This window comes from Oncorhynchus mykiss, chromosome 2 (genome assembly GCF_057628025.1).
Source record: "Oncorhynchus mykiss isolate SJ-2025 chromosome 2, ASM5762802v1, whole genome shotgun sequence".
Lineage (NCBI taxonomy): Eukaryota > Metazoa > Chordata > Actinopteri > Salmoniformes > Salmonidae > Oncorhynchus > Oncorhynchus mykiss.
In genome coordinates, this window is record NC_143023.1 from 40,201,414 (window position 1) to 40,224,989 (window position 23,576).

At 43.8% G+C, this 23,576-nt stretch overlaps 2 protein-coding genes across 2 annotated transcripts in view; one reads left to right on the forward strand and one right to left on the reverse strand.

Moving 5' to 3' along the window:
- The window catches only part of LOC110489774 (microtubule-actin cross-linking factor 1, isoforms 6/7-like), a 39,090-nt gene that overhangs the window by 10,703 nt on the left and 4,811 nt on the right, over positions 1 to 23,576 (reverse strand). Inside the window, exons 2-21 of the mRNA XM_036948417.2 lie at positions 22,774 to 23,555; positions 22,452 to 22,508; positions 22,098 to 22,268; positions 17,685 to 17,851; positions 17,350 to 17,509; positions 15,642 to 15,726; positions 14,933 to 15,177; positions 14,584 to 14,703; positions 14,220 to 14,327; positions 13,886 to 14,104; positions 13,135 to 13,338; positions 12,630 to 12,861; positions 12,037 to 12,263; positions 11,684 to 11,806; positions 11,484 to 11,585; positions 9,289 to 9,390; positions 8,921 to 9,085; positions 8,518 to 8,673; positions 8,122 to 8,319; positions 7,689 to 7,817 (exon numbers count right to left, since the gene is read on the reverse strand). Coding sequence (XP_036804312.2) covers positions 7,689 to 7,817; positions 8,122 to 8,319; positions 8,518 to 8,673; positions 8,921 to 9,085; positions 9,289 to 9,390; positions 11,484 to 11,585; positions 11,684 to 11,806; positions 12,037 to 12,263; positions 12,630 to 12,861; positions 13,135 to 13,338; positions 13,886 to 14,104; positions 14,220 to 14,327; positions 14,584 to 14,703; positions 14,933 to 15,177; positions 15,642 to 15,726; positions 17,350 to 17,509; positions 17,685 to 17,851; positions 22,098 to 22,268; positions 22,452 to 22,508; positions 22,774 to 23,475 — 3,672 coding nt within the window. The 5' untranslated portion in view covers positions 23,476 to 23,555. The remainder of the gene's footprint in view (positions 1 to 7,688; positions 7,818 to 8,121; positions 8,320 to 8,517; positions 8,674 to 8,920; positions 9,086 to 9,288; positions 9,391 to 11,483; positions 11,586 to 11,683; positions 11,807 to 12,036; positions 12,264 to 12,629; positions 12,862 to 13,134; positions 13,339 to 13,885; positions 14,105 to 14,219; positions 14,328 to 14,583; positions 14,704 to 14,932; positions 15,178 to 15,641; positions 15,727 to 17,349; positions 17,510 to 17,684; positions 17,852 to 22,097; positions 22,269 to 22,451; positions 22,509 to 22,773; positions 23,556 to 23,576) is intronic.
- LOC110489783 (E3 ubiquitin-protein ligase TRIM35) lies at positions 1,544 to 5,948 on the forward strand. Its single transcript, XM_021562694.3, has 6 exons — positions 1,544 to 2,937; positions 3,977 to 4,072; positions 4,161 to 4,391; positions 4,494 to 4,516; positions 4,603 to 4,730; positions 4,840 to 5,948. The coding sequence occupies exons 1-6, from the start codon at positions 2,542 to 2,544 to the stop codon at positions 5,367 to 5,369; spliced, it is 1,404 nt and encodes a 467-aa protein (XP_021418369.3). The 5' UTR covers positions 1,544 to 2,541; the 3' UTR covers positions 5,370 to 5,948.

The window sequence follows — 23,576 nt, forward strand, 5'->3', positions numbered from 1 at the left end:
TTATGGATATCTTTAAGAAATGGCTTTCTTCTTGCCACTCTTCCATAAAGGCCAGATTTGTGCAATATTCGACTGATTGTTGTCCTATGGACAGAGTCTCCCACCTCAGCTGTAGATCTCTGCAGTTCATCCAGAGTGATCATGGGCCTCTTGGCTGCATCTCTGATCAGTCTTCTCCTTGTATGAGCTGAAAGTTTAGAGGGACGGCCAGGTCTTGGTAGATTTGCAGTGGTCTGATACTCCTTCCATTTCAATATTATCGCTTGCACAGTGCTCCTTGGGATGTTTAAAGCTTGGGAAATCTTTTTGTATCCAAATCCGGCTTTAAACTTCTTCACAACAGTATCTCGGACCTGCCTGGTGTGTTCCTTTTTCTTCATGATGCTCTCTGCGCTTTTAACGGACCTCTGAGACTATCACAGTGCAGGTGCATTTATACGGAGACTTGATTACACACAGGTGGATTGTATTTATCCTCATTAGTCATTTAGGTCAACATTGGATCATTCAGAGATCCTCACTGAACTTCTGGAGAGAGTTTGCTGCACTGAAAGTAAAGGGGCTGAATAATTTTGCACGCCCAATTTTTCAGTTTTTGATTTGTTAAAAAAGTTTGAAATATCTAATAAATGTCGTTCCACTTCATGATTGTGTCCCACTTGTTGTTGATTCTTCACAAAAAAATACAGTTTTATATCTTTATGTTTGAAGCCTGAAATGTGGCAAAAGGTCGCAAAGTTCAAGGGGGCCGAATACTTTCGCAAGGCACTGTACCTTCTGTCTCTCCAGTGTCTGTGCAGCAGGAAGGAGCTCTACAGCACAGTGGCATTGTGACATTTAACAAAGATGATTAGGGCATTTTGGGACTGGCACTGAGCACTAGCACCCGGTCCTCTCTCAGGACCCTCTGGGGAGTGCCAGTGTTGTAGTACTCCACTTTAGCAACTTGATTACAGCACTAGGCCCAGCACACTGACACTGTGCTGTCAGCTCAAGAGGAAGAGATTATTCTGGGACAGGCACTGGGCTCTAGCACCCTCTCCTGTTCCCAGGACCCCTGGGGAAGTGCACAACACACTAGCACTCTGTACTGTCAGCTCCGTTACACCCTGAGAGTGGTGTGAGACTGGTGGAGTGGTCTTGATGCTCTCTAGAAGGCATCCGTCACTGAGACTAGTCCCAGGGATAACAGTAAGAGAGAACACTATGTCAAACTGCCTAAACTCATTAGACCCTAGGGGGATTGACAGCCATCCTCAGCCCCAATAAGGCTCCTAGCTACCTGGGAGGGAGAACATTGGACAGTGTGAGATAAATAATGAATCACTAAGCCTGGGTCCATCGCATTGCCTGCCTGCCTGCCACTCCATCTTAAAGAAAGAGAGATGGCAGACAATGACATTTAGTAGAAGCTCTTGGAACTGCTTGCTAAAAAGATTAAAGCATACCTTTGGGACAGGTTGACCCTGAGTGGGATTCACTGTGACTTTTTCCACCAGATTTTAAAGGTAAAATGTTACATACTGGATTACAACAGTGTCATGGGGTGACCGTGCCTTTATTTTTACACCGTTTTAAGCAATACCTTCATAATTTCCATGTCTTCACCATTAACAACCATTGCTTTTTGCAATGTCTGGGTACTTATTGACATCCAGTGGTAAAGAGGTGTGCTCACATAGGTAAAAGTCCTCACAAAATGGTTGTTTTTGTTGTTTTGTAATTAATTCTAGTATGAATTAATGAGTAACATTTGATTTTCGCGTCAAATCGCCATTTGGCAACTCATCCCTTATGGGATTAATTGGCACATATAAACAAACATTACAATAATTCACTGTGGCAATTCAATGATATTTCTTCTTCTGGTGTTCTCTGCATTACGCATCGCAGAAAGAGTGAATAATGTAAGGTAAAATAATCAATACATAATAGTAAATAAGGTTATCCAAACATTTAAAAAAATATATACATACATAAATACCTGCATACACACTGTATATGTACACACATACATACATACATACATACATACATACATACATACATACATACATACATACATACATAAATAACATATACAGATAAATACATACAGGAAAAAAAAAGAAACAGAAGGCATTTGAACCCAGTCTGGCACAAAGATACGTTTTATGTGTGAGACAAGCCTATGCGCAATCTATATGCACACGTACCATTTACCACATAGAAGCTATATATATGTACAATTTAATTATAGGTAGCCCATTTTCTTTATTCCAAGCTTTTAACTAAATATAACGCAAACGGAAATACATAATGGACAAAAAAACATAGTAGTTCGTACAATATTTTGCCTATGATAATTGTTTACCATATAGCTATAATAATAAAAGGTTGACATTATTGTCGGTAGGTACTATACTGTACATACGTCCAAGCCTGAGTTTCTGCACCGAGGCAGAGTTTAGTTTCTGTTTTGTTTCTTGGTAACTTGTGGGTGAGGTCCATTTCAACCAATGAGGAAAGAATAGCACAGACGATCCCTGTGTGTGAAAAAGAATGGCTGCCAGTTTGTCTCTCTTGGAGGAGCACCTCTCTTGTCCCGTTTGCGGTGACATCTTCAGGAACCCGGTGGTCCTCAAATGCAGCCACAGCTTCTGTGAGGAGTGTCTGCAGAAATACTGGAAGGAAATGGAGAATCCGCTGTGTCCCGTATGCAAAAAAGAGTGTTCATCTGAGGAGCAGAGTTTAAGCCTCGCCTTAAAGAGTCTGTGTGATTCCTTACAGAACGGGGGTGAAAACATCAGATCTGATAACAACTGCCAGCTGCATGGGGAGAAACTTAAAATCTTCTGTTTCGACGATAAACAGCTCATCTGTGTTGTCTGCTACACGTCAAAAAAACATAAAGGTCATGACTGTTATCCCGTTGAGGAGGCTGTGCCGGATTTGAAGGTGAGACCATTTTGTAAACTTTTTGTTTACTTTGCTTGCATTTAACTGGCAATGTACCTCTCTGTGACAAAACCAGTTGCTTACTCAGCATAATTGTGTAAATTGAGTGGACTTCAAAAAATAAACGTAGCTGAATTTGAAAAAGCTCGTTGCGTAAAATTAGAAGTTCATGTTTGCTTGTGGAAGGCGATGGCAAAAGACACTGCACACACGCACTTTATTTTTTTGACATTGATGAGGATGAAAACCACTATCTACTGTCTTTGAGAGCACAATTTCAGTTGCTCTTGTCCTATGAGGAGTATATCTGTCTGTAATAAAACACTTGTGGGGGAAAAACTCCTTCTGATTAGCTGGGCGTGGCTCCCAAGTGGGTAGGCCTAATGAATTTATTTCAATTGACTGATTTATATGAACTGTAACTCAGTAAAATCGGTAATTGTTGCATGTTGCTTTTATATTTTTATTGAGTTTAAATTATACACCGGATAGGTGCAGTGAAATGTGTGTTTTTACGGGATCAGCCATAGTAGTACGGCGCTCCTGGAGCAAACTAGGGATTAAAGTCCCTCGCTCAAGGACACATCGACAGATTTTTCTCACTTCGTCGGCTCGGGTATTCGAACCAGCGTCTTTTCGTATATGTGCATGGTAACATCCCGGCTCCATGCACATATACTGTATCCTGCAGGGTTCAATCCCTGACATAATCTTTCCATTTTTTTTATCCCACTCTTATTTAGCACATAAAAAAGAGATTAGAGGGCTTCAGATTATTCAATACAAAAACCCAAGGCAACCAACCAGCTGCAATACGATTTTTAGTTACATTTGGGCATGTTGAATTGTATTTTCAATCAACCTAAAAAATTCAAGCAAATTTGTGATTGTTGGTTGAGCTAATACGCCCGAATGTTGCGCAAACACAAAATGTTATTGCATCTGGTTGCCTTGGTTTTTGAAGCTGAATCGACACACATTATTTTTTACAGCGTTGGTAACAAAAGCAGATGTTTGACAATTATCACTTCCAATCTAGAGTGAAATCCAGGCAGTCGTTTCCACTTTGAAGAACAAACTAGAAAACAAGAACACAGCCAAGATGTGTCATCAAAGCTGGGTGGAGCACATAAAGGTAGCTATTATAATGCATTTTAAGTAACATGAATATTTGAGTGAGTGTTTGAGCAATGTTCAAAGTTGAGTTGAATGTTCTATTGTAGGGCCAGGCCCAATTTGCAGAGGAGCAGATCAGCAGGGAGTTTCAGAAACTCCACCAGTTCCTAGACGAGGAAGAGACGGCCAGGATCGCTACCCTGAGAGAGGAAGAACGGCAGAAATCTGAAGTGATGCAAGAAAAAGCTGAGGCATTGACCAGAGAGCTCACAACCCTTTCAGAGACGATTGTAGTACTAGATAAGGAAATGGAAGTTGACAATATCACATTCCTGCAGGTAAGGGGTCTGTCAAAATGTTAAAAATCCCATTGCTGTGAAACTGTTTCTCTCACAGTCGCCTGATATTAAGTGACGTTTGTCCTCGTTCTTTTTTCATAGAACTACAAGGCCATACTTAAAAGGTAAATCACTTTTTTTTTTTAAATAAGTGTCTAAATTATTATTCTTTCCATTCCACTGACGCCATCCATTATTTTTTTTACCATAGAGCCAATTGCACATTCCCAGATACTGAAGATACTCAGGTAGTGTCAGGAGCACTGATTGACGTGGCCAAACATGTGGGATCTCTCAAGTTCAAAGTCTGGGAGAAGATGCATGAGTTTGTTGACTACAGTGAGTGCATTTCCCCCCCCCCCCCCCAAAAAATTGGTTTCTCTACTGTATGTCTCCCACCAACATAGTTCAATATTAATATACAATATCTCTGCACACATCCCTATAGCTCCTGTGACCATGGATCCAAACACAATGTCCACTAAGTTCACACTCTCTGATGACCTCACCACTATGACATACTGTGACGAGAGGCAGAGTCTCCCAGACAATCCCGAAAGGTTTCTTAACGTAGGAGTGTTGGGTTCTGAAGGGTACAGTAAAGGCATCCATTACTGGGATGTGGAGGTTGGAGATAATGATAACTGGATCTTAGGAGTAGCCAAAGAGTCCATTCCACGCAAGAAGCAAGTCAAAATGGAGCCTCAGAGTGGATTGTGGATCATCAAACACATCAGTGGCAAATACAAAGCATGTATAAAATCGCATGTTCAGATCAAAGTAGATGAGAGCCCACAAGTGATCCGAGTTCGACTGGACTGTGACAAAGGGGAGGTGACATTCTGCGACATCACCAAGAACACGACTCTCTACACCTTCAAAGACAAATTCACTGAAAAGGTGTTCCCGTACTTTAATAGTGGAAGTAAGATTTGCCCACTGCGCCTTTTTGTAGCGGGAAAGGCGAAAACTAGCTAATTGCCAGGGTCAAGTGAGGACAAACATATGCAATTATGTAATGACTTTATGTACTGACATTAGCTGGAAGGTTGTGAAAATTGTTTGACTAAAACTCCATGTAATTAAGACTTTCCTTTATTTTTTATTTATTTTATTTATTTGTTATTTTACCAGGTAAGTTGACTGAGAACACATTCTCATTTACAGCAACGACCTGGGGAATAGTTACAGGGGAGAGGAGGGGGATGAATGAGCCAATTGTAAACTGGGGATTATCAGTTGACCGTGATGGTTTGAGGGCCAGATTGGGAATTTAGCCAGGACACCGGGGTTTCCACCCCTACTCTTACGATAAGTGCCATGGGATCTTTAAATGACCTCAGAGAGTCAGCACACCCGTTTAACGTTCCATCCGAAAGACGGCACCCTACACAGGTTAGTGTAATCACTGCCCTGGGGCATTGGGATAGTTTTTAGACCAGAGGAAAGAAGAAGACACTGCCATCTCAGAAGTAATGAACAAGTGTTTTAAGCAGTTGATACAGTATATAAAAAATGTAATGTCAGTAATCAAAATAAATGAAATGTACGTTTCAATTGCACCTTCCTAGTCATTCAATAACACTTGCATTTACACATTCACATAAAAAGTTTGAATGTACTGTCATTAAAGACATCAACCACTAGATGGGGATATCCAGCTATATAGACATCCCTATTGCTCAATGCCACACTGTAAAATGTGCGTACAGTCAGAGTAGGTTCCTCTGAGCTGAGACAAAACCTTGAAAAAAAAATCATACAATGACAATACATATTAGGTTTCAATGAGATCCAGGTGGATGGGTAAAGGGCTCTCACCCTATAGTACTATGAATCTCTGAACTTGGATTTCAGTTTTTGATCAGGGCACAGGACCGTTTGTGGGCAGCTACTAAATGGGTCCAGTGGCGACCCATCATTCAGGGCAGTTGAGTTTTTTGTTTTGTTTTGTTGCCTGTTTGCATGTTATTTTGGCATTAATACAGTATGTGTCATCAGTTTGCAAACAATGTAAATTAAAAATGTCATACATTGAGTCAGTAAAGCTGCATACAAACATGGTCTCTCTTTTTTTTTTTTGCATTCTTGAGTGAGGCAGCTTCAAAATGCAGGTGTTTCAGCCTAGCTCAGCACTTTCTGTGGTGGTGGGGCAGCCAGCAGAATATATGGAACGTAGGAGTTGGTAATGTTCTCTCGTTGCACTGTAATTGGCTCAATGTTCTTTCACTCATGGGGTCACCTCCCTGACCAAGGCCCTTCTTCCCCGATTGCTCATTTTGGCAGGGCGGCCAGCTCTAGGAAGAGTCTTGGTGGTTTCAAACTTCCAAAGGTTACTGTGTCCTTGGGGACCTTCAATGCTTCAGAAATGTTTTGGTACCCTTCCCCAGATCTGTGCCTCGACACAATCCTGTCTCGGAGCTCTATGGACAATTCCTTTGACCTCATAGCTTGGTTTTTGCTCTGACATGCACTGTCAACTGTGGGACCATATATAGAAAGGTGTGTGCCTTTCCAAATCATGTACAATCAATTAAATTTGCCAGAGGTGGACTCCAAGTTGTAGAAACATCTCAAGGATGATCAATGGAAACAGGATGCACCTGAGCTTCATTTCAAGTCTCATAGCAAAGGGTCTGAATATTAAGGTATTTCTGTTTTTTTAAACTTTTTATTAATGTGCAAAAATGTTTAAAAAAACGTTTCACTTTGTCATTATGTGGTATTGTGTATAGGTTTATGAGGAAAATGTTTTATTTAATACATTTTAGAATAAGGCTTAAAAGTTAATGTGGGAAAAAACAAAATGTGGGAAAAGGGAAGGGGTCTGAATACTTTCTGATTGACTATGTCCATTCTAGCTCTCTCATTAATGCCTTAATCAAAATACAGATTGCCTCTTATCTGCTCGTCGTACCCTCATGCCATAGTTCGTACATCTCAATGGTCAGTTGAAACCGTATTTGTTTAAGCAAGTCAGCCATATCAGCTATGTTTTTTTCAAAGGCAATAAATGAAGCTAAATTAACTGCTTTGCTGCCAGACAAGGCTCCGCTGATATCAGTGGTAAGGCGTTGGGACTGCTGTTAGGACAGCTTTATGTAGGCCCTAACAGTTTGTTGGCACCGTTTGTCACCGTTATAGTGCTTGTTTAATGTATTGTTTAGAGTTGTGTTTTGTAGTTTGTGTGGCTTTGCTAGCATGCATTAAAAAACTGCGGGGGGGTTGCCTCACCAAGATGTACATGCTAAAATCGCCACTGGCTAGGTCAGTTATTGATTTGGTGTTTGGCCTTACCAGATGTGCGTTGAGCCTCTCGCTGGCAAAGTCAGGCATCCCCCACACTGTCTTACTGGAGGACAGCCTCAGGTCTGTGTTCTCCAACCACTGAAGAAGATCCTGGATCTCCATTGTAACATCTTGGACCTAGGGTAGAACAAAATCATAAATACACCTCTGAAAACCATATTTAATTATCAATTACTAATCTATTATGATTGCAATATTTTAGATTTGACTAAGTCTGATTCACCCCTAGAGGGCAACACAAAGCAGATAATCATTCAGTACTAGTGATATTGCAATGTTGGGAGAAACCTAATAAGTAGTTTGTCCTAAGATTTCTAATAAGTTTGGCATCTCTTTGCATATGTGATAGTGAATAAGACAAAGAGATGGAGTGATCATGAAAAATAACTTGCCACTTGGTCTATTCCCAATCTCTCCTCACCTGACTGAGGTTGTTCTCCAGCTCGAGCTGTCTGCGCTCTGTCTCACAGCGGACAAACTCCCAGCGTTCATTCAGCTGCTCCAGCTGTGGGTGCAGACCGTGAGGGCTGTCCCCAGTCCCCACCTCCAATAGGCCCCGTCCCGCCTGGTTCAAAGACTCCACCGTACGCACGTGGGACATAACGTCATTACGCAGCACCTAGAGTGGAGAGGAACATAGCAGCACACTTGATGACAATACTGTAATACACATGATATTTGCATACAAACATCTTATGCTCAGAGAAATTATCCAATAGTATCATCCTTCCTCAAACACACACATACCCATAGGTGTCAGAAGCTTTAAAATGGCATTGATCCCAATACATTGTGTTGATTAATTTAAGTCACAAACCTTGTGTTTGGCCAGCTCTATCTCGCATGCCTGCAGGTCGATGCTGATTGGCCGACTGCCCTGGAGGAGGTCGGCTGTGTGGGAAAGCCAGGTGTGCAGCTCATCCAGAGTGTTCTGGAACTGACCCAGACCCAGCAGGGAACACTCCAGCTGATGCTGCAACCACAAGTAGTGAAAACACATTAACGCATTGTCCGACCTCTTCAATACCATAACCCAAGCCATTAAAAAAAAATACTGAACAATTGTCGGTTTCCTGAACACAGGCTAAGCACTATCCTAGACTAAAAAAACATCCTCAATGGCATTTCTTAATCCAGTACTAGGATTAATATGTGTCTGGGAAAACCAGTCCCAGCCAATTGAATTGCACATATTGATGAGTGATTGAGTGGAGTATAACCTGTCTGCTGACAGTCTCTGCCTCCAGGCTGTCCCAGCGCTGTCTGAAGTCACACAGGGGAGAGACAGATCCGGGACGCTCAGAGCCTGGAGACAGCCTGCACACAAAGCGGTGGTTCAGGCTCTCCATCTCGATCTTCTTCTGGTATAGCTCCCGTTTAAACTCCTGAGGAGAAACAGCACATGTTTCATATACACTTTACAGAGCTGGCAATGTAGAAAGAACTGTCAGATTCAGCAAAAGACTCAAAGGCTTAAAGTGACAATTATGGAATGTCTTGCTTATTGCTACTGTGATATTTTATTGGTTTGAATTTAGGAAAGAGTGGGAGCTCTTCAGTGGGTTCTGTTTGTGTAGAGTAGACTCACCTTGAGATCACACAGCTGCTCTTTGACTGACTCCAGGTCAGTTCCTACCAAGAACTCCTCTGTGGATCTCAGCTCTGCTGACTTGAGCCACTCGAAAAGCCCCTGTGGAAAAACAAGAAATGTATTGTTTGTATATGTTTAAAAACATAATTCCTTCATATACACACAAGTTCGTGTCACAAGAAACTATGAATAGTTGCTACAGTTGAAGTTGGAAGTTTACATACACCTTAGGCAAATACATTTAAACTCAGTTTTTCACGATTCCTGAATTTTAATCCAAGTAAAAATGCCGTTAGGATCACCACTTTATTTGATGAATGTGAAATGTCAGAATAATAGTAGAGAATTATTTATTTCAGCTTTTCTTTCTTTCATCATATTCCCAGTGGGTCAGAAATGTACATACACTCAATTAGCATTTGGTAGCATTGCCTTTAAATTGTTTAACTTGGGTCAAACTTTTCAGGTAGCCTTCCACAAGCTTCCCACAATAAGTTGGGTGAATTTTGGCCCATTCCTCCTGACAGAGCTGGTGTAACTGAGTCAGGCCTCCTTGCTCGCACAAGCTTTTTCAGTTCTGCCCACAAATTTTCTATGGGATTGAGGTCAGGGATTTGTGATGTCCACTCAAATATCTTGACTTTGTTGTCCTTAAGCCATTTTTCCACAATTTTGGAAATATGCTTGGGGTCATTGTCCATTTGGAAGACCCATTTGCGACCAAGCTTTAACTTCCTGACTGATGTCTTGCGATGTTGCTTCAATATATCCATATAATTATCCTACCTCATGATGCCATCTATTTTGTGAAGTGCACCAGTACCTCCTGCAGCAAAGCACCCTCAACATGATGCTGCCACCCCGGTGCTTCACGGTTGGGATGGTGTTCTTCGGCTTGCAAGCCTCCCCCTTTTTCCTCCAAACATAACGATGGTCATTATGGCCAAACAGTTATATTGTTGTTTCATCAGACCAGAGGACATTTCTCCAAAAAGTATGATCTTTGTTCCCATGTGCAGTCGCAAACCGTAGTCAGGCTTTTTTATGCCAGTTTTGGAGCAGTGGCTTCTTTCTTGCTGGGTGGCCTTTCAGGTTATGACGATATCGGACTCGTTAACTGTGGATATAGATAGTTTTGTGAAGATGCTGGAGGAAACAGGCACAAGGTCCTTTGCTGATGTTTTGGGATTGATTTGCACTTTTCGCACCAAAGTACATTCATCTCTAGGAGACAGAACGCATCTCTTTCCTGAGCGGTATGACAGCTGTGTGGTCCCATGGTGTTTATACTTGCGTACTATTGTTTGTACAGATGAATGTGGTACCTTCAGGCGTTTGGAAATTGCTCCCAAGGATGAACCAGACTTGTGGAGGTCTACAATTTTTTCTGAGGTCTTGGCTGATTTCTTTTGATTTTCCCATGATGTCAAGCAAATACGCACTGTTGAAAGGTAGGCCTTGAAGGTAGGCCTTGAAATACATCCACAGGTACACCTCCAACTGATTCAAATGATGTCAATTAGCCTATCAGAAGCTTCTAAAGCCAAGACAATTTTCTGGAACTTTCCAAGCTGTTTAAAGGCACAGTCAACTTAGTGTATGTAAACCTCTGACCCACTGGAATTGTGATACAGTGAATAATCAGTCTGTAAACAATTGTTGGAAAAATTACTTGTGTCATGCACAAAGTAGATGTCCTAACCGACTTGCCAAAACTATAGTTTGTTAACAAGAAATGTGTGGAGTGGTTGAAAAACAAGTTTTAATGACTCCAACCTAAGTGTATGTAAACTTCCGACTTTTGAAGAGGTGAAATAACTTCCATATTGAACAATGAAACATGCGATCCTGCTGACTTGTACAAGTGGCGACACTGAGGCTGGCTTCCCAGACCTCGGGCATAGACTGTGTCTCTCGCAGTTAACACCATTTGTTTCCCACTGGCAGGGAAGTGCACAGTCTGTCAGTCACTCATCACCAACAACACTACAGGGAGCTAGAGTTTTGTTTCTGCCATTGCAATGGACATAAAAGACTAGTGGAGTTTATTGTTGGCTGGTTGCCACTGCACTGGGGGAGTTAAGAGGAGAAGCGGCAGCCAAGCAAAGCTAAGTGACAATACGGGTATATTAGTGACCGGCTCCCACACACAGACACACTCACATACACGCACACATACTGTACACACGTACCTGCATGGTGTCCTGGTAATGTAGAGCCATCTGTAAAGATTCCTCCAGTGTTTTATGACACTCACTCCAGAGTTTACTCAGGTTGTTCCATGTGCAGTAGAGCTATGGAGTCAGTGATGTAGTTGTTTAGAAACACATTGGAAAATGATTGTCTTATGGAGAATGAATATTAACAAATGTTACCTCCTCTCACTCCTCACCTCATCTAAGCTCTTGGTGACATCAGGTTTGTCTGTATCCCCACATGCTGACATCAGGTCCATTCCCAGAATGCCAAGCGTGTCCAGGTCCCCCTGTAGACTGTCGATGTCCTCTCTGAGTGTCTGTAAGGCGATATTGTCAGGGGTGAGAGACCTCACAATGGAATCAGTAAGAAGGGCGATAAATTGAAGCAGACAACGTAAAGTACATTCGTTGAAATAGATCGTCTTGGATCATCCTAGTACCTGACAGAGGATGGAAAAAAAACACATTCACTGGAAATTGTACTGAACTATTTCATTCATCTTAAAGCAGCTAAGATCAAACCAACAGCTCCACTGTCCACAGTTACCTGCATAGTCTCCAGGCTCTGGCGGATGGTCTCTGAGTCTGTCCTGCTGGCGTTCAGGTCCAGGACAGCCTGTTGGGCATCGTTCAGGCCGGCCGTCACATCACTAACATCGCTCCAGAACTTGAGAGCCAGGTCCAGCAGGTTGAGCAGCCAGCCATCTCTTTCCTGAGCCTGCCTCTGAGCCTCCTCCCACAGCTGAGTCAGGCTGGACACCCGCTCCTGGATTGCTAGGGAGAAGACAGAATACAGTCATTATAATACATTGCATTTTAGTAATTTAGCAGACACTCATACACATGTTAACCACATATCACAATCATTGCAAGTCACAGTGACATCTGCATTTTCTCTCAAATTACTTTCTCTACACACTCCAATTTTTTTTTAACCCATTCTAGGTAACCTAGGCAGCATCTCTGTCCAAAGTTGTTTCAAGATAAATCCAAGATTCCCCCTCTCCAGATGTGTGTTGCTAAACAGAAAAGCTCCAAATTGATTTAAACAACTCGCATGAAAGAAAGTTACACACCCTTTATACTCCCGACAATTGAATGCAAAGAACCAACATTTAGGGCACTTTGTGGCGAGTGTACCTGTACCGATGGAGGCGTCCCCAGCTGCCTGTGTGTTGGCCAGAAGCTCGTCAGCCTGGGTCCCTATACTCCCTAGGCCCAGTTCCAGCTTGGAGAGCTCAGCCAGAGTGTGCTTGTTGTCCTGTAGCTGCTCCTGGATGCGTGGGGTCTGACCCTGCAGAGAGGCTGGGGACTGCATGTGACCAAGCAGACCATCCAGACTCTCTCTAATCAGCGTCATCCTCTCATTCAACTACAGAGACAAGACACCATTATGTCACTGTGTGTATGTGACGGTCAAATGTTTACATGTGTATAGTCTATTCTCAAGGTATGCAGAGTCTGGCGAGACTGCTATATGTACTGTATTTACAGTAAGTATACAGTACATTCACCATGTGTATGTCTTCATGTTTGTGTCTTTATGTGTGTGTGTGTGGGTGCGTGCTTGAGTGCGCTTTGGGTGTGTGTGTCTGTGATATATGTGTGTCTTCATGCATGCGTTCTTGCAGCAGTGTGTGCATACCTGTGTGTATCTGGGCAGGGACTCTTCCAGTAGATTGGCAGCCTCTCTGACCCTGTCCCTGATGGCCCTGTGCTGCTCCTTAAGCTCTGTGGCGCTATGACATAACTCCTTCCCCTGGGCGGGACTAAGCTCTGACAGACGTTTCCCCAGCGAGCACAGCCGTGCTATCAGAGGTCTATGCTCTGCTATGGACTCCCTTAGGCCCTAGGTGAGAAACGGTTAGGGGTTATAGAAATAGATCCTTAGACACATAGATCTGGGTTGTAGTCATTAGGGCACACAGTAGTAAAAAGGACAGTTTCTTATTGGACAAGTTCAGGTAGTTCCTCCACATTTTCTTCCATTTGGTACCTAATGTTTACGACCCAGATGATTTTTTGGGCATGGTAAAGGAATTGTTGAGTGCACGTAAATGGCTATGTTTGAAAAGCGAGGGGTCTCATTTCTATCCCTGAGAACTGTTGAAGAGGAAAGGTAACACGGGTCACCTTGTCTCCCTTTCCATTAACTACCTAGGAGAATAGAGATGTCTTTTATATACCTGTGGGAATGTTCAATGGTTTCCTTTCAAGTAGATTAAAGTACTCTAATGAACGGAGCTGAATAATCTACAAGGGAAGAACAGTAGAACAGCACATTTGAGCAGAAAACGGAGGGGGAGCTATGAAATCTAAAAGGGCATCATTGTTGAACGGGGGGAAAAAAACGTTTTAAAGAATTGGCACTCCACTCAAAGGCAGGTCTCTGCTACCTGTAAGAGGTCCTGTTGTTCTCGGAACGCCTTGTAGCTAATGGTGCTCAGGGAGAGCTGGCCAATGAGCGCTTGGGTTTCCTGTAGCCACGGTGACACCTCAGCAAGGCCCTCAGTGAACTGGACCAAGAGGGACTGGGCATGCTCCAGCTGCAGGACCACATGGGAGTTGGTGGCTGACGTGGTGTTGCATTGTTCCTGTAAGGCATCCAACGGGATCTGGGGAGATCGGATGACAACAGCTTTAACGTGACCCGTCTGCTATTAGCTTGTCTCGTTAGTTTGAACGTTTTATAGTCAGATGTTATCATGGGTAAGATGGTACAGTATGTACCTGCAGGTCCCCTATTTCCCCTTCATCACCGTATGTCTGCAAGATTTCAGCGATCTTCACCATCTTCTCAATGTTGAACTTGTGTTGCAGAATCTCCACCGCAAGGATCTCCATGTACACAACACAAAAGCATGGCATATTTTACAATCTAAAATTAAGGCAATGTAAAATGCTGTGCAAACACACAAGCATTTGCAAACCAAGACACATGTTCAAACATCACACATCAGACCTCTATACAAATCTACATAGGTGGTTGTAGAACAAAACAAAGCATATGTAGAGGTGGATGAACAGGCTTGTATAGGCATGGCCCTAAGGGACAAAGTAGCTTTTAAAATGCAGTTGCAATGGGTTTCTTCACCTTCTGTTCATAGAGTTGGGCAGAGATATGCTCAGGCTCCAGAGTAATAGCTTTGAGTTGCTCCAGGCTCAGGGCAGTGTCTCTGAACCAGGCCACCTCCTTCACCACAGCCTGCTCCAACTGACAATAACATACACATACAGACAGGTTAATAAAAGGTTAATAAAAGTACACATTGCTGTCTAGTTGAAGTGTGTGCCGAGTTCCTACTACTTCCTCCTTATCAGAAGACTGTCAATATTGCCTAAATGCACGGGACCCAATGAGTAGTCATGACCCGGGTGTAAGCAGTCCATCAACCTCATATCAGTTATGCACACGGGCAACATTGCTAAGTCCCGCCTCTTACCCTCTGTCTCTCTGCAGCACAGAGCACCGTGTCTCCACCCCCAGTCTGCCCCCCAGCAGGCCCCAGCAGTTCTCTCTCGATGCGGCCCAGCCACAAGTGGAGGTCTTCCTGGCTGGAGGTGCAGCGGCTGGATGCCTCCAGGGCCTGCTCCAGTCTCTGCAGCACGTCACCACTAGTCAGGCTCAACACCGAGCAGCGTATCCTCAGGCTGTCCACACGCTCCTGCACCTGCTGGGCTTCCTCCTCTGTGGGGACCACACCAAACACAAAGACGTGTAGGATTAGCATGTTGCTAGTCTTAGCATGTGGATCATCTTATCATTTTGGTGCTCGTAGCATGTTGATACTCTTAGCATGTTCATACTCTTAGCATGTTAGTACCCTTAGCACGTTGTTGCTTATAGCATGTTTTTACTATTAGTATGTAGCACAGGAGGTTGTGGCACCTTAATTGGGGACGACGGGCTCGCGGTAATGACTGGAGTGGAATGGTATCAAATACATCAACCACATGGTTTCCATGTGTTTGATGCCATTCCATTTGCTCCGCTCCGGCCATTATTATGTGTCGTTCTATCCCTCAACAGCCACCTGTGACATGTCGCAACTCATGTTGTTTCTCTATGTAAGTCATCTGTTGATGGATTTTGTTTATTGCTAAGGGTAAACATATACAAACACGTTGATTTTGCACCATCATTTATGTTACCTGAAATCATCTCCTTGAGATCATGACCGCTCTGTTGAATTTTCACCAAGTCAGTGTTTTTCGCCTTGATCTCTTCCACCACAGCCTGAGGGGTATTACAAAAATGTGATTTCTCCGCCCACCAGCCTCCACTGGTACATAAACATGCAGTATATGGCAGGGTATACAGTGCCTTGCGAAAGTATTCACCCCCTTGGCATTTTTCCTATTTTGTTGCCTTACAACCTGGAATTTAAAAGATTTTTGGGGGTTTGAGTAATTTGATTTACACAACATGCCTACCAATTTGAAGATGCAAAATGTGTTTTATTGTGAAACAAACAATAAATAACTTGAGCGTGCATTACTATTCACCCCCCCAAACTCAATACTTTGTAGAGCCACCTTTTGCAGCAATTACAGCTGCAAGTATCTTGGGGTATGTCTCTATAAGCTTGGCACATCTAGCCACTGGGATTTTTGCCCATTCTTCAAGGCAAAACTGCTCCAACTCCTCAAGATGGATGGGTTCCTGCTGGTGTACAGAAATATTTAAGTCATACCACAGATTCTCAATTGGATTGAGGTCTGGGCTTTGACTAGGTCATTCCAAGACATTTAAATGTTTCCCTTTAAACCACTCGAGTGTTGCTTTAGCAGTATGCTTAGGGTCATTGTCCTGCTTGAAGGTGAACCTCCATCCCAGTCTCAAATCTCTGGTAGACTGAAACAGGTTTGCCTCAATAATTTCCCTGTATTTGGCGACATCCATCATTCTTTCAATTCTGACCAGTTTCCCAGTCCCTGCCAATGAAAAACATCCCACAGCATGATGTTACCATCACCATGCTTCACTGTGGGGATGGTGTTCTCGGGGTGATGAGAGATGTTGGGTTTGTGCCAGACATAGCGTTTTCCTTTATGGGCAAAAAGCTACATTTTAGTCTTATCTGATCAGAGTACCTTCTTCCATATGTTTGGGGAGTTTCCCACATGCCTTTTGGCTAACACCAAACCTGTTTGCTAATTTCTTTCTTCAAGCAATGGCCACTCTTCCGTAAAGACCAGCTCTGTGGAGTGTACGGCTTAAAGTGGTCCTTTGGACAGATACTCCAAATTCCGCTGTGAAGCTTTGCAGCTCCTTCAGGGTCATTTTTGGTCTCTTTGTTGCCTCTCTGATGAATGCCCTCCTTGCCTGGTCCATGAGTTTATAACCCAACCCTGATCTGTACTTCTCCACAACTTTGTCCTGACCTGTTTGGAGAGCTCCTTGGTCTTCATGGTGCCACTTTCTTGGTGGTGCCCCTTGCTTAGTGGTGTTGCAGCCTCTGGGGCCTTTCAGAACAGGTGTACAGGTTTATATACTGAGATCATGTGACAGATCATGTGACACTCAGACTGGACACATGTGGACTTAATTTAACTAATTATGTGACCTCTGACGCTAATTGGTTGCACCAGATCTTATTTAGGGGCTTCATAGCAAAGGGGGTGAATACATATGCACGCACCACTTTTCTGTTTTTTGAAATAAGTATTTTTTTTTCATTTCACTTCACCAATTTGGACTATGTTGTGTATGTCTATTACATGAAATCCAAATAAAAATGTATTTAAATTACAGGTTGTAATGCAACAAAATAGGAAAAACGGCAAGGGGGGGTGAATACTTTTGCAAGGCACGGTAGGCTTGCATACAGAAGAAACGTATACATAAATGATATCCTACCCTGGCTTTCTCCGTACCCTCGGGGAGGTGTAGCATTTCCCTCTCAGCATTGCGTAGCTCGGCCAGGTCCTGCTCCACAGAGATGAGCCATTGCTGCAGGCTGTCCACCCTCTCCTGGAAGAGCTTGGCCCTGGGCAGGATGAGCTCCAGACTGCCCCGCCTGTCAACCCCAATACACAACACCCATTCATTACATTACAGCTCAGCCCACGCTGCCAACAACATGATAGCATAGCATAGCATAGCATTGCAAAGCAAAGCAAAACACAACACAACATGACATAGCATACCATAGCATAACATGAAGGGACAGCACCACAGTTCAATGAGCTGACCTGTTCACTGCATCTACCAGTAAGGCCTCCCATTTGTGTCTGAGCGTGGAAAGCTGGACCCGGACCTGCTCCCCCTCCTTGCCTGGGAAGGCCTCGGCCATATGAGGGCCCTCCAGCATCATGGTCTCCATACTATGCCTCCGGTCCTCCAGGAGGCGCTGCAGGAGCTGTGAGATGATAATGGATACTCAGCCATTGCCTTATTGTTGTTATGACCAGGAGTTTTACCTGACCACAGTACCTGACCAGGGAAAATGCCAGTCTTACTCATTGTCTTTCTGATGGTGAAACTCGTGGATATTTTCACAATGATAAAAAGTCCAAACCTGTGATAAATTGGGGAAGAGCTACTTTGGAACATCCAGTGTAATCTTACAAATGCTTGAAAATAGGCTACAACTATTGAGAAGTGAAGTGTAAAGCCAGAGAATACCTCAAATAGATGTATTAGGAGTTAGGACAACTACAGCTCAGACGACTCGGGTCTTAGCTTCAGAGAGTCATTGCTACTTGCTAGTCCTGAGAATTTACATTTGGGTACATGTGCCTTATTCTTGTCTCTCCTTCCTTTGTGTGAGTGCAGTGAAAGCACCATCTCAAGTGTTAGACTTGCATTGTGAGGAGCCAGGCAGGTTTCACCTCACCCACTGTACTCACAATGGGAGCTGGTTCACATTGAAAGGTAAATTGCTGGGAAAAAATGAACCCCAGGAATTGTTTGAGTGAACCTTCACTATTCAGCCCTGAATTCAGGGGATTTCATACAATAAAGGGGGCATTTTACTATTTCCATAATCTCAGTGTAATTTTCCATAGATAAAGTATCCTCTTGCAATTGATCAAACATTATAGTTACTTAGCCGTGTGTGCTTTGTGTAAGTTCAGACATTTTGTCCGTTTGTACCGTGTTGTAAATTGCTGTACCAGTCAAAAGTTGATACACATTTACTCATTCAATTGTTTTTCTTTATTTTTACAATTTTCTACATTGTAGAATAAAAACTATGAAATAACACATATGGAATCATGTAGTAAACAAAAAAAGTGTTAAACAAACCAAAATGTAATTTGGATTCTTCATAGTAGCCACCCTTTGCCTTGATGACAGCTTTGCACACTCTTGGTATTCTCTCAACCAGCTTCATGAGGAATGCTTTCCCAACAGTCTTGAAGGAGTTCCCACAAATGCTGAGAACTTGTTGGGTGCTTTTCCTTCACTCTGAGGTCCAGCTCATCCCAAACCATCTCAATTGGGTTGAGGTCGGGTGATTGTGGAGGCCAGGTCATCTGATGCAGCACTCCGTCACTCTCCTTGGTCAAATAGCCCTTGCACAGCCTGGAGGTGTGTTGAGTCATTGTTCTTTTGAAATTGTCCCACTAAGCGCAAACCAGATGGGATCTTATCTGTCGGAAAGATATCAGTTTGTCTCTGTGAATGGTTTGTCCTCTGACAAATCAACTGTAAATTTCGGTGTTCCTCAAGGTTCCGTTTTAGGACCACTATTGTTTTCACTATATATTTTACCTCTTGGGGATGTTATTCGAAAACATAATGTTAACTTTCACTGCTATGCGGATGACACACCGCTGTACATTTCAATGAAACATGGTGAAGCCCCATAATTGCCCTTGCTAGAAGCATGTGTTTCAGACATAAGGAAGTGGATGGATGCTTGTTCTAGGTCCCAAGAAACAAAGAGATCTTCTGTTGAATCTGACAATTAATCTTAATGGTTGTACAGTCGTCTCAAATAAAACTGTGAAGGACCTCGGCGTTACTCTGGACCCTGATCTCTCTTTTGAAGAACATATCAAGACCATTTCAAGGACAGCTTTTTTCCATCTACGTAACATTGCAAAAATCAGAAACTTTCTGTACAAAAATGATGCATAAAAATTAATCCATGCTTTTGTCACTTCTAGGTTGGACTACTGCAATGCTCTACTTTCCGGCTACCCGGATAAAGCACTAAATAAACTTCAGTTTGTGCTAAATACGGCTGCTAGAATCCTGACTAGAACCAAAAAATGTATCATATTACTCCAGTGCTAGCCTCTCTACACTGGCTTCCTGTCAAAGCAAGGGCTGATTTCAAGGTTTTACTGCTAACCTACAAAGCATTACATGGGCTTGCTCCTACCTATCTCTCTGATTTGGTCCTGCCGTACATACCTACACGTACGCTACGGTCACAAGACGCAGGCCTCCTAATTGTCCCTAGAATTTCTAAGCAAACAGCTGGAGGCAGGGCTTTCTCCTATAGAGCTCCATTTTTATGGAACGGTCTACCTACCCATGTCAGAGACGCAAACTTGGTCTCAACCTAATAAAGACTTATCTCTTCAGTGGGTCATATGATTGAGTGTAGTCTGGCCCAGGAGTGGGAAGGTGAACGGAAAGGCTCTGGAGCAACGAACTGCCCTTGCTGTCTCTGCCTGGCCGGTTCCCCACTTTCCACTGGGATTCTCTGCCTCTAACCCTATTACAGGGTCTGAGTCACTGGCTTACTGGGGCTCTCTCATGCCGTCCCTGGAGGGGGTGCGTCACCTGAGTGGGTTGATTCACTGATGTGGTCATCCTGTCTGGGTTGGCGCCCCCCCCCCCCCCCTGGGTTGTGCCGTGGCGGAGGTCTTTGTGGGCTATACTCAGCCTTGTCTCAGGATGGTAAGTTGGTGGTTGAAGATATCCCTCTAGTGGTGTGGGGGCTGTGCTTTTGCAAAGTGGGTGGGGTTATATCCTTCCTGTTTGGCCCTGTCCGGGGGTGTCCTCGGATGGGGCCACCGTGTCTCCTGACTCCTCCTGTCTCAGCCTCCAGTATTTATGCTGCAGTAGTTTATGTGTCGGGGGGCTAGGGTCAGTTTGTTATATCTGGAGTACTTCTCCTGTTCTAATCGGTGTCCTGTGTGAATCTAAGTGTGCGTTCTCTAATTCTCTCCTTCTCTCTTTCTTTCTCTCTCTCGGAGGACCTGAGCCATAGGACCATGCCCCAGGACTACCTGACATGATGACTCCTTGCTGTCCCCAGTCCATCTGACCGTGCTGCTGCTCCAGTTTCAACTGTTCTGCCTTATTATTATTCGACCATGCTAGTCATTTATGAACATTTGAACATCTTGGCCATGTTCTGTTATAATCTCCACCCGGCACAGCCAGAAGAGGACTGGCAACCCCACATAGCCTGGTTCCTCTCTAGGTTTCTTCCTAGGTTTTGGCCTTTCTAGGGAGTTTTTCCTAGCCACCGTGCTTCTACACCTGCATTGCTTGCTGTTTGGGGTTTTAGGCTGGGTTTCTGTACAGCACTTTGAGATATCAGCTGATGTACGAAGGGCTATATAAATTGATTTGATTTGATTTGATGGCTTATCGCTGCAGAATGCTGTGGTAGCCATGTTAGTAAAGTGTGCCTTGAATTCTAAATAAATCACAGACTGTGTCACCAGCAAAGCACCCCCACACCATCACACCTCCTTCTCCATGCTTCACGGTGGGAACCACACATGGGGAGATCATCCGTTCACCTACTATGCGTCTCACAATGACACAGCGGTTGGAACCAAAAATCTCTAATTTGGACTCATCAGACCAAAGGACAGATTTCCAAATGTCTAATGTCCATTGCTCATTTTTCTTGGCCCAAGCAAGTCTCTTCTAATTATTGGTGTCCTTTAGTAATGGTTTCTTTTCACCAATTTGACCATGAAGGTCTGATTCACGCAGTCTACTCTGAACAGTTGATTTTGACATGTGTCTGTTATTTTAATTCTGTGAAGTATTCATTTGGGTTGCAATCTGAGTTGCAGTTAACTCTAATGAACTTATCCTCAGCAGCAAAGGTAACTCTGGGTGTTCCTTTCCTGTGGCGGTGCTCATGAGAGCCAGCATCATCATAGTGCTTGATAGTTTTTGCGACTGCACTTGAAGAAACTTTCAAAGTTCTTGAAATTTTCCGGATTGACGGACCTTCATGTCTTAAAGTAATGATGGACTGTCATCTATCTTTGCTTATTTGAGATGTTCTTGCCATAATATGGACTTGGTCTTTTACTAAAAAGGGCTGTCTTCTGTATACCAACCCAGAGACTGATTGGCTCAACGCATTAAGGAAAGAAATTCCACAAATTAACTTCTAACAAGGCACACATGTTAATTGAAATGCATTCCAGGTCTACCTCATGAAGCTGGTTGAGAGAATGCCAAGAGTGTGCAAAGCTGTCATCAAGGCAAGGGTGGCTCCTTGGAAGAATCTCAAATACAAAATATGTTTTGATTTGTTTAACACTTTTTTGGTAACTACTGTACATGATTCCATGTGTTATTTCATGGTGTTGATGTCTTCACTATTATTATACAATGGAGAAAATAGTAAAAATAAAGAAAAGTAGGTGTGTCCAAACTTTTGACTGGTTCTGTACCTTCTGCTCTTGTAGCTGTGCTTTCACCACTTTGACCTCTGAAGATGGAGGCTTCTGATTGGCTGTCAGCTCCTCTATCTCACAGACCCAGGTCAACAGTGCTTCCAGGGATTGATGGAACGTTTCAGAATCTGCAAAATCATCTCTCAGACTCAAGGCAGATCTCATTCCCTGGGGGAAAAGAGAGCATGACACGGCATTAACACTGTTTATAGTAACTATACAATATGAAACCACGGACATCATGGAACCATGCAGTAATATCAGTGTTACCTTCATACTGTGCAGAGGCGATTGAGATAATGCTAAATAGTCAATTCCATAAAAAACAGAGCAATGCACTGGATATCTTACCCTCCAACGGTCCAAGCTGGAATCTTGGTCTGAACTAGAATGTCCGTCGCTATGCAGCTGGGATAGACATATAAAAATCAACACACTGCACAAACTACTTTTCTGAAAAATAGCACAGATCAAAAACATAACACATTCTGTAGCACATGCTGCTGAAGAGATGTTAAGGAGATTGCAGAGTGGTAAAGATGATAAGTTGAATTTCAGACGTTCAATGAAAGAATGGAATGGAAAGGGGGGGGGGGAGGAGCCAAATCCTAGTCTACTGTACTGAATAATAAGACACTTTAGAGAGGCTGTTTGCTGTTGAAGTTATATTGACCTCAGCGAGTTCCTCAGCTGCTCCAGTCAGAACCCTAACAGTCCTGGTGACTATGGGATCTCCGCCCTTCTCTCCAGAAGGGTACTCCGTCACCTCCACAATTTCTGTCACAACTGTCTCTGTCACTTCCGTCACCTCCGTGACCTCATGGGAGGCCAAGGTCTTCCAGGACCAGGGGCTGCCCTCTCTAGAGTCTCTCCTCTGGAGACTTCCTTCTCTGGAGTCTCTCCTCTGGAAGCTGGCCCTCCTCTCCGCTGAGCCTGGGACTGAGCCAGGCTGGGCTAGAGGGGATCTCCCATAGGGGATCTCTTGGACCACGGCCTTCCTGGTCAGGGTGCTGTTCCTGGATGTCTTGATAGGGGAGGGGGTGCCTTGCCAGGCATTGTCCAGAGTACTGATGGTGGTGACCGTGGGGGTGGGGGAGGGGTTGGTCCTGAGGGGTTTGTCCGAGGGAGGGGTGTTGCTGTGAGACACCTCATCCTCCACCTCATCCTCCTTTGTCCTGTCTGTCACCCTCTCCTCCTCCTCCTCCTCCTCCCACTCTCTGACCACCTCCTCCCGCCTGGCCTCCCCATGGTGTGTCAGGGGCGGAGCTTGCCATTCGCGGCGCCGCTGGTAGCACTCCTTCAGGAAGTCCTCGTCGGACCTCACCTGCTTGGACTTCTGGCCCAGGCAGCTGGGCCGGCTGATCAGATTACCCATAATCCTTCAGCCCAGCGGATAGTGAGGTAATAGGCGAGAGTGTGCCCCTCTGCCATGCATGCAGGAGATCCTTCAGATGCCTAGAGTGAGACAAGGGGGCT

Excerpts from the sequence above, each read along its gene's own strand:
- LOC110489783 (XM_021562694.3), top strand. The coding sequence starts at position 2,542 with ATGGCTGCCAGTTTGTCTCTCTTGGAGGAGCACCTCTCTTGTCCCGTT. Across the intron at positions 2,938-3,976 it reads AGGCTGTGCCGGATTTGAAG|AGTGAAATCCAGGCAGTCGT; the intron begins GTGAGACCATTT and ends CTTCCAATCTAG. Across the intron at positions 4,392-4,493 it reads ACAATATCACATTCCTGCAG|AACTACAAGGCCATACTTAA; the intron begins GTAAGGGGTCTG and ends CTTTTTTCATAG.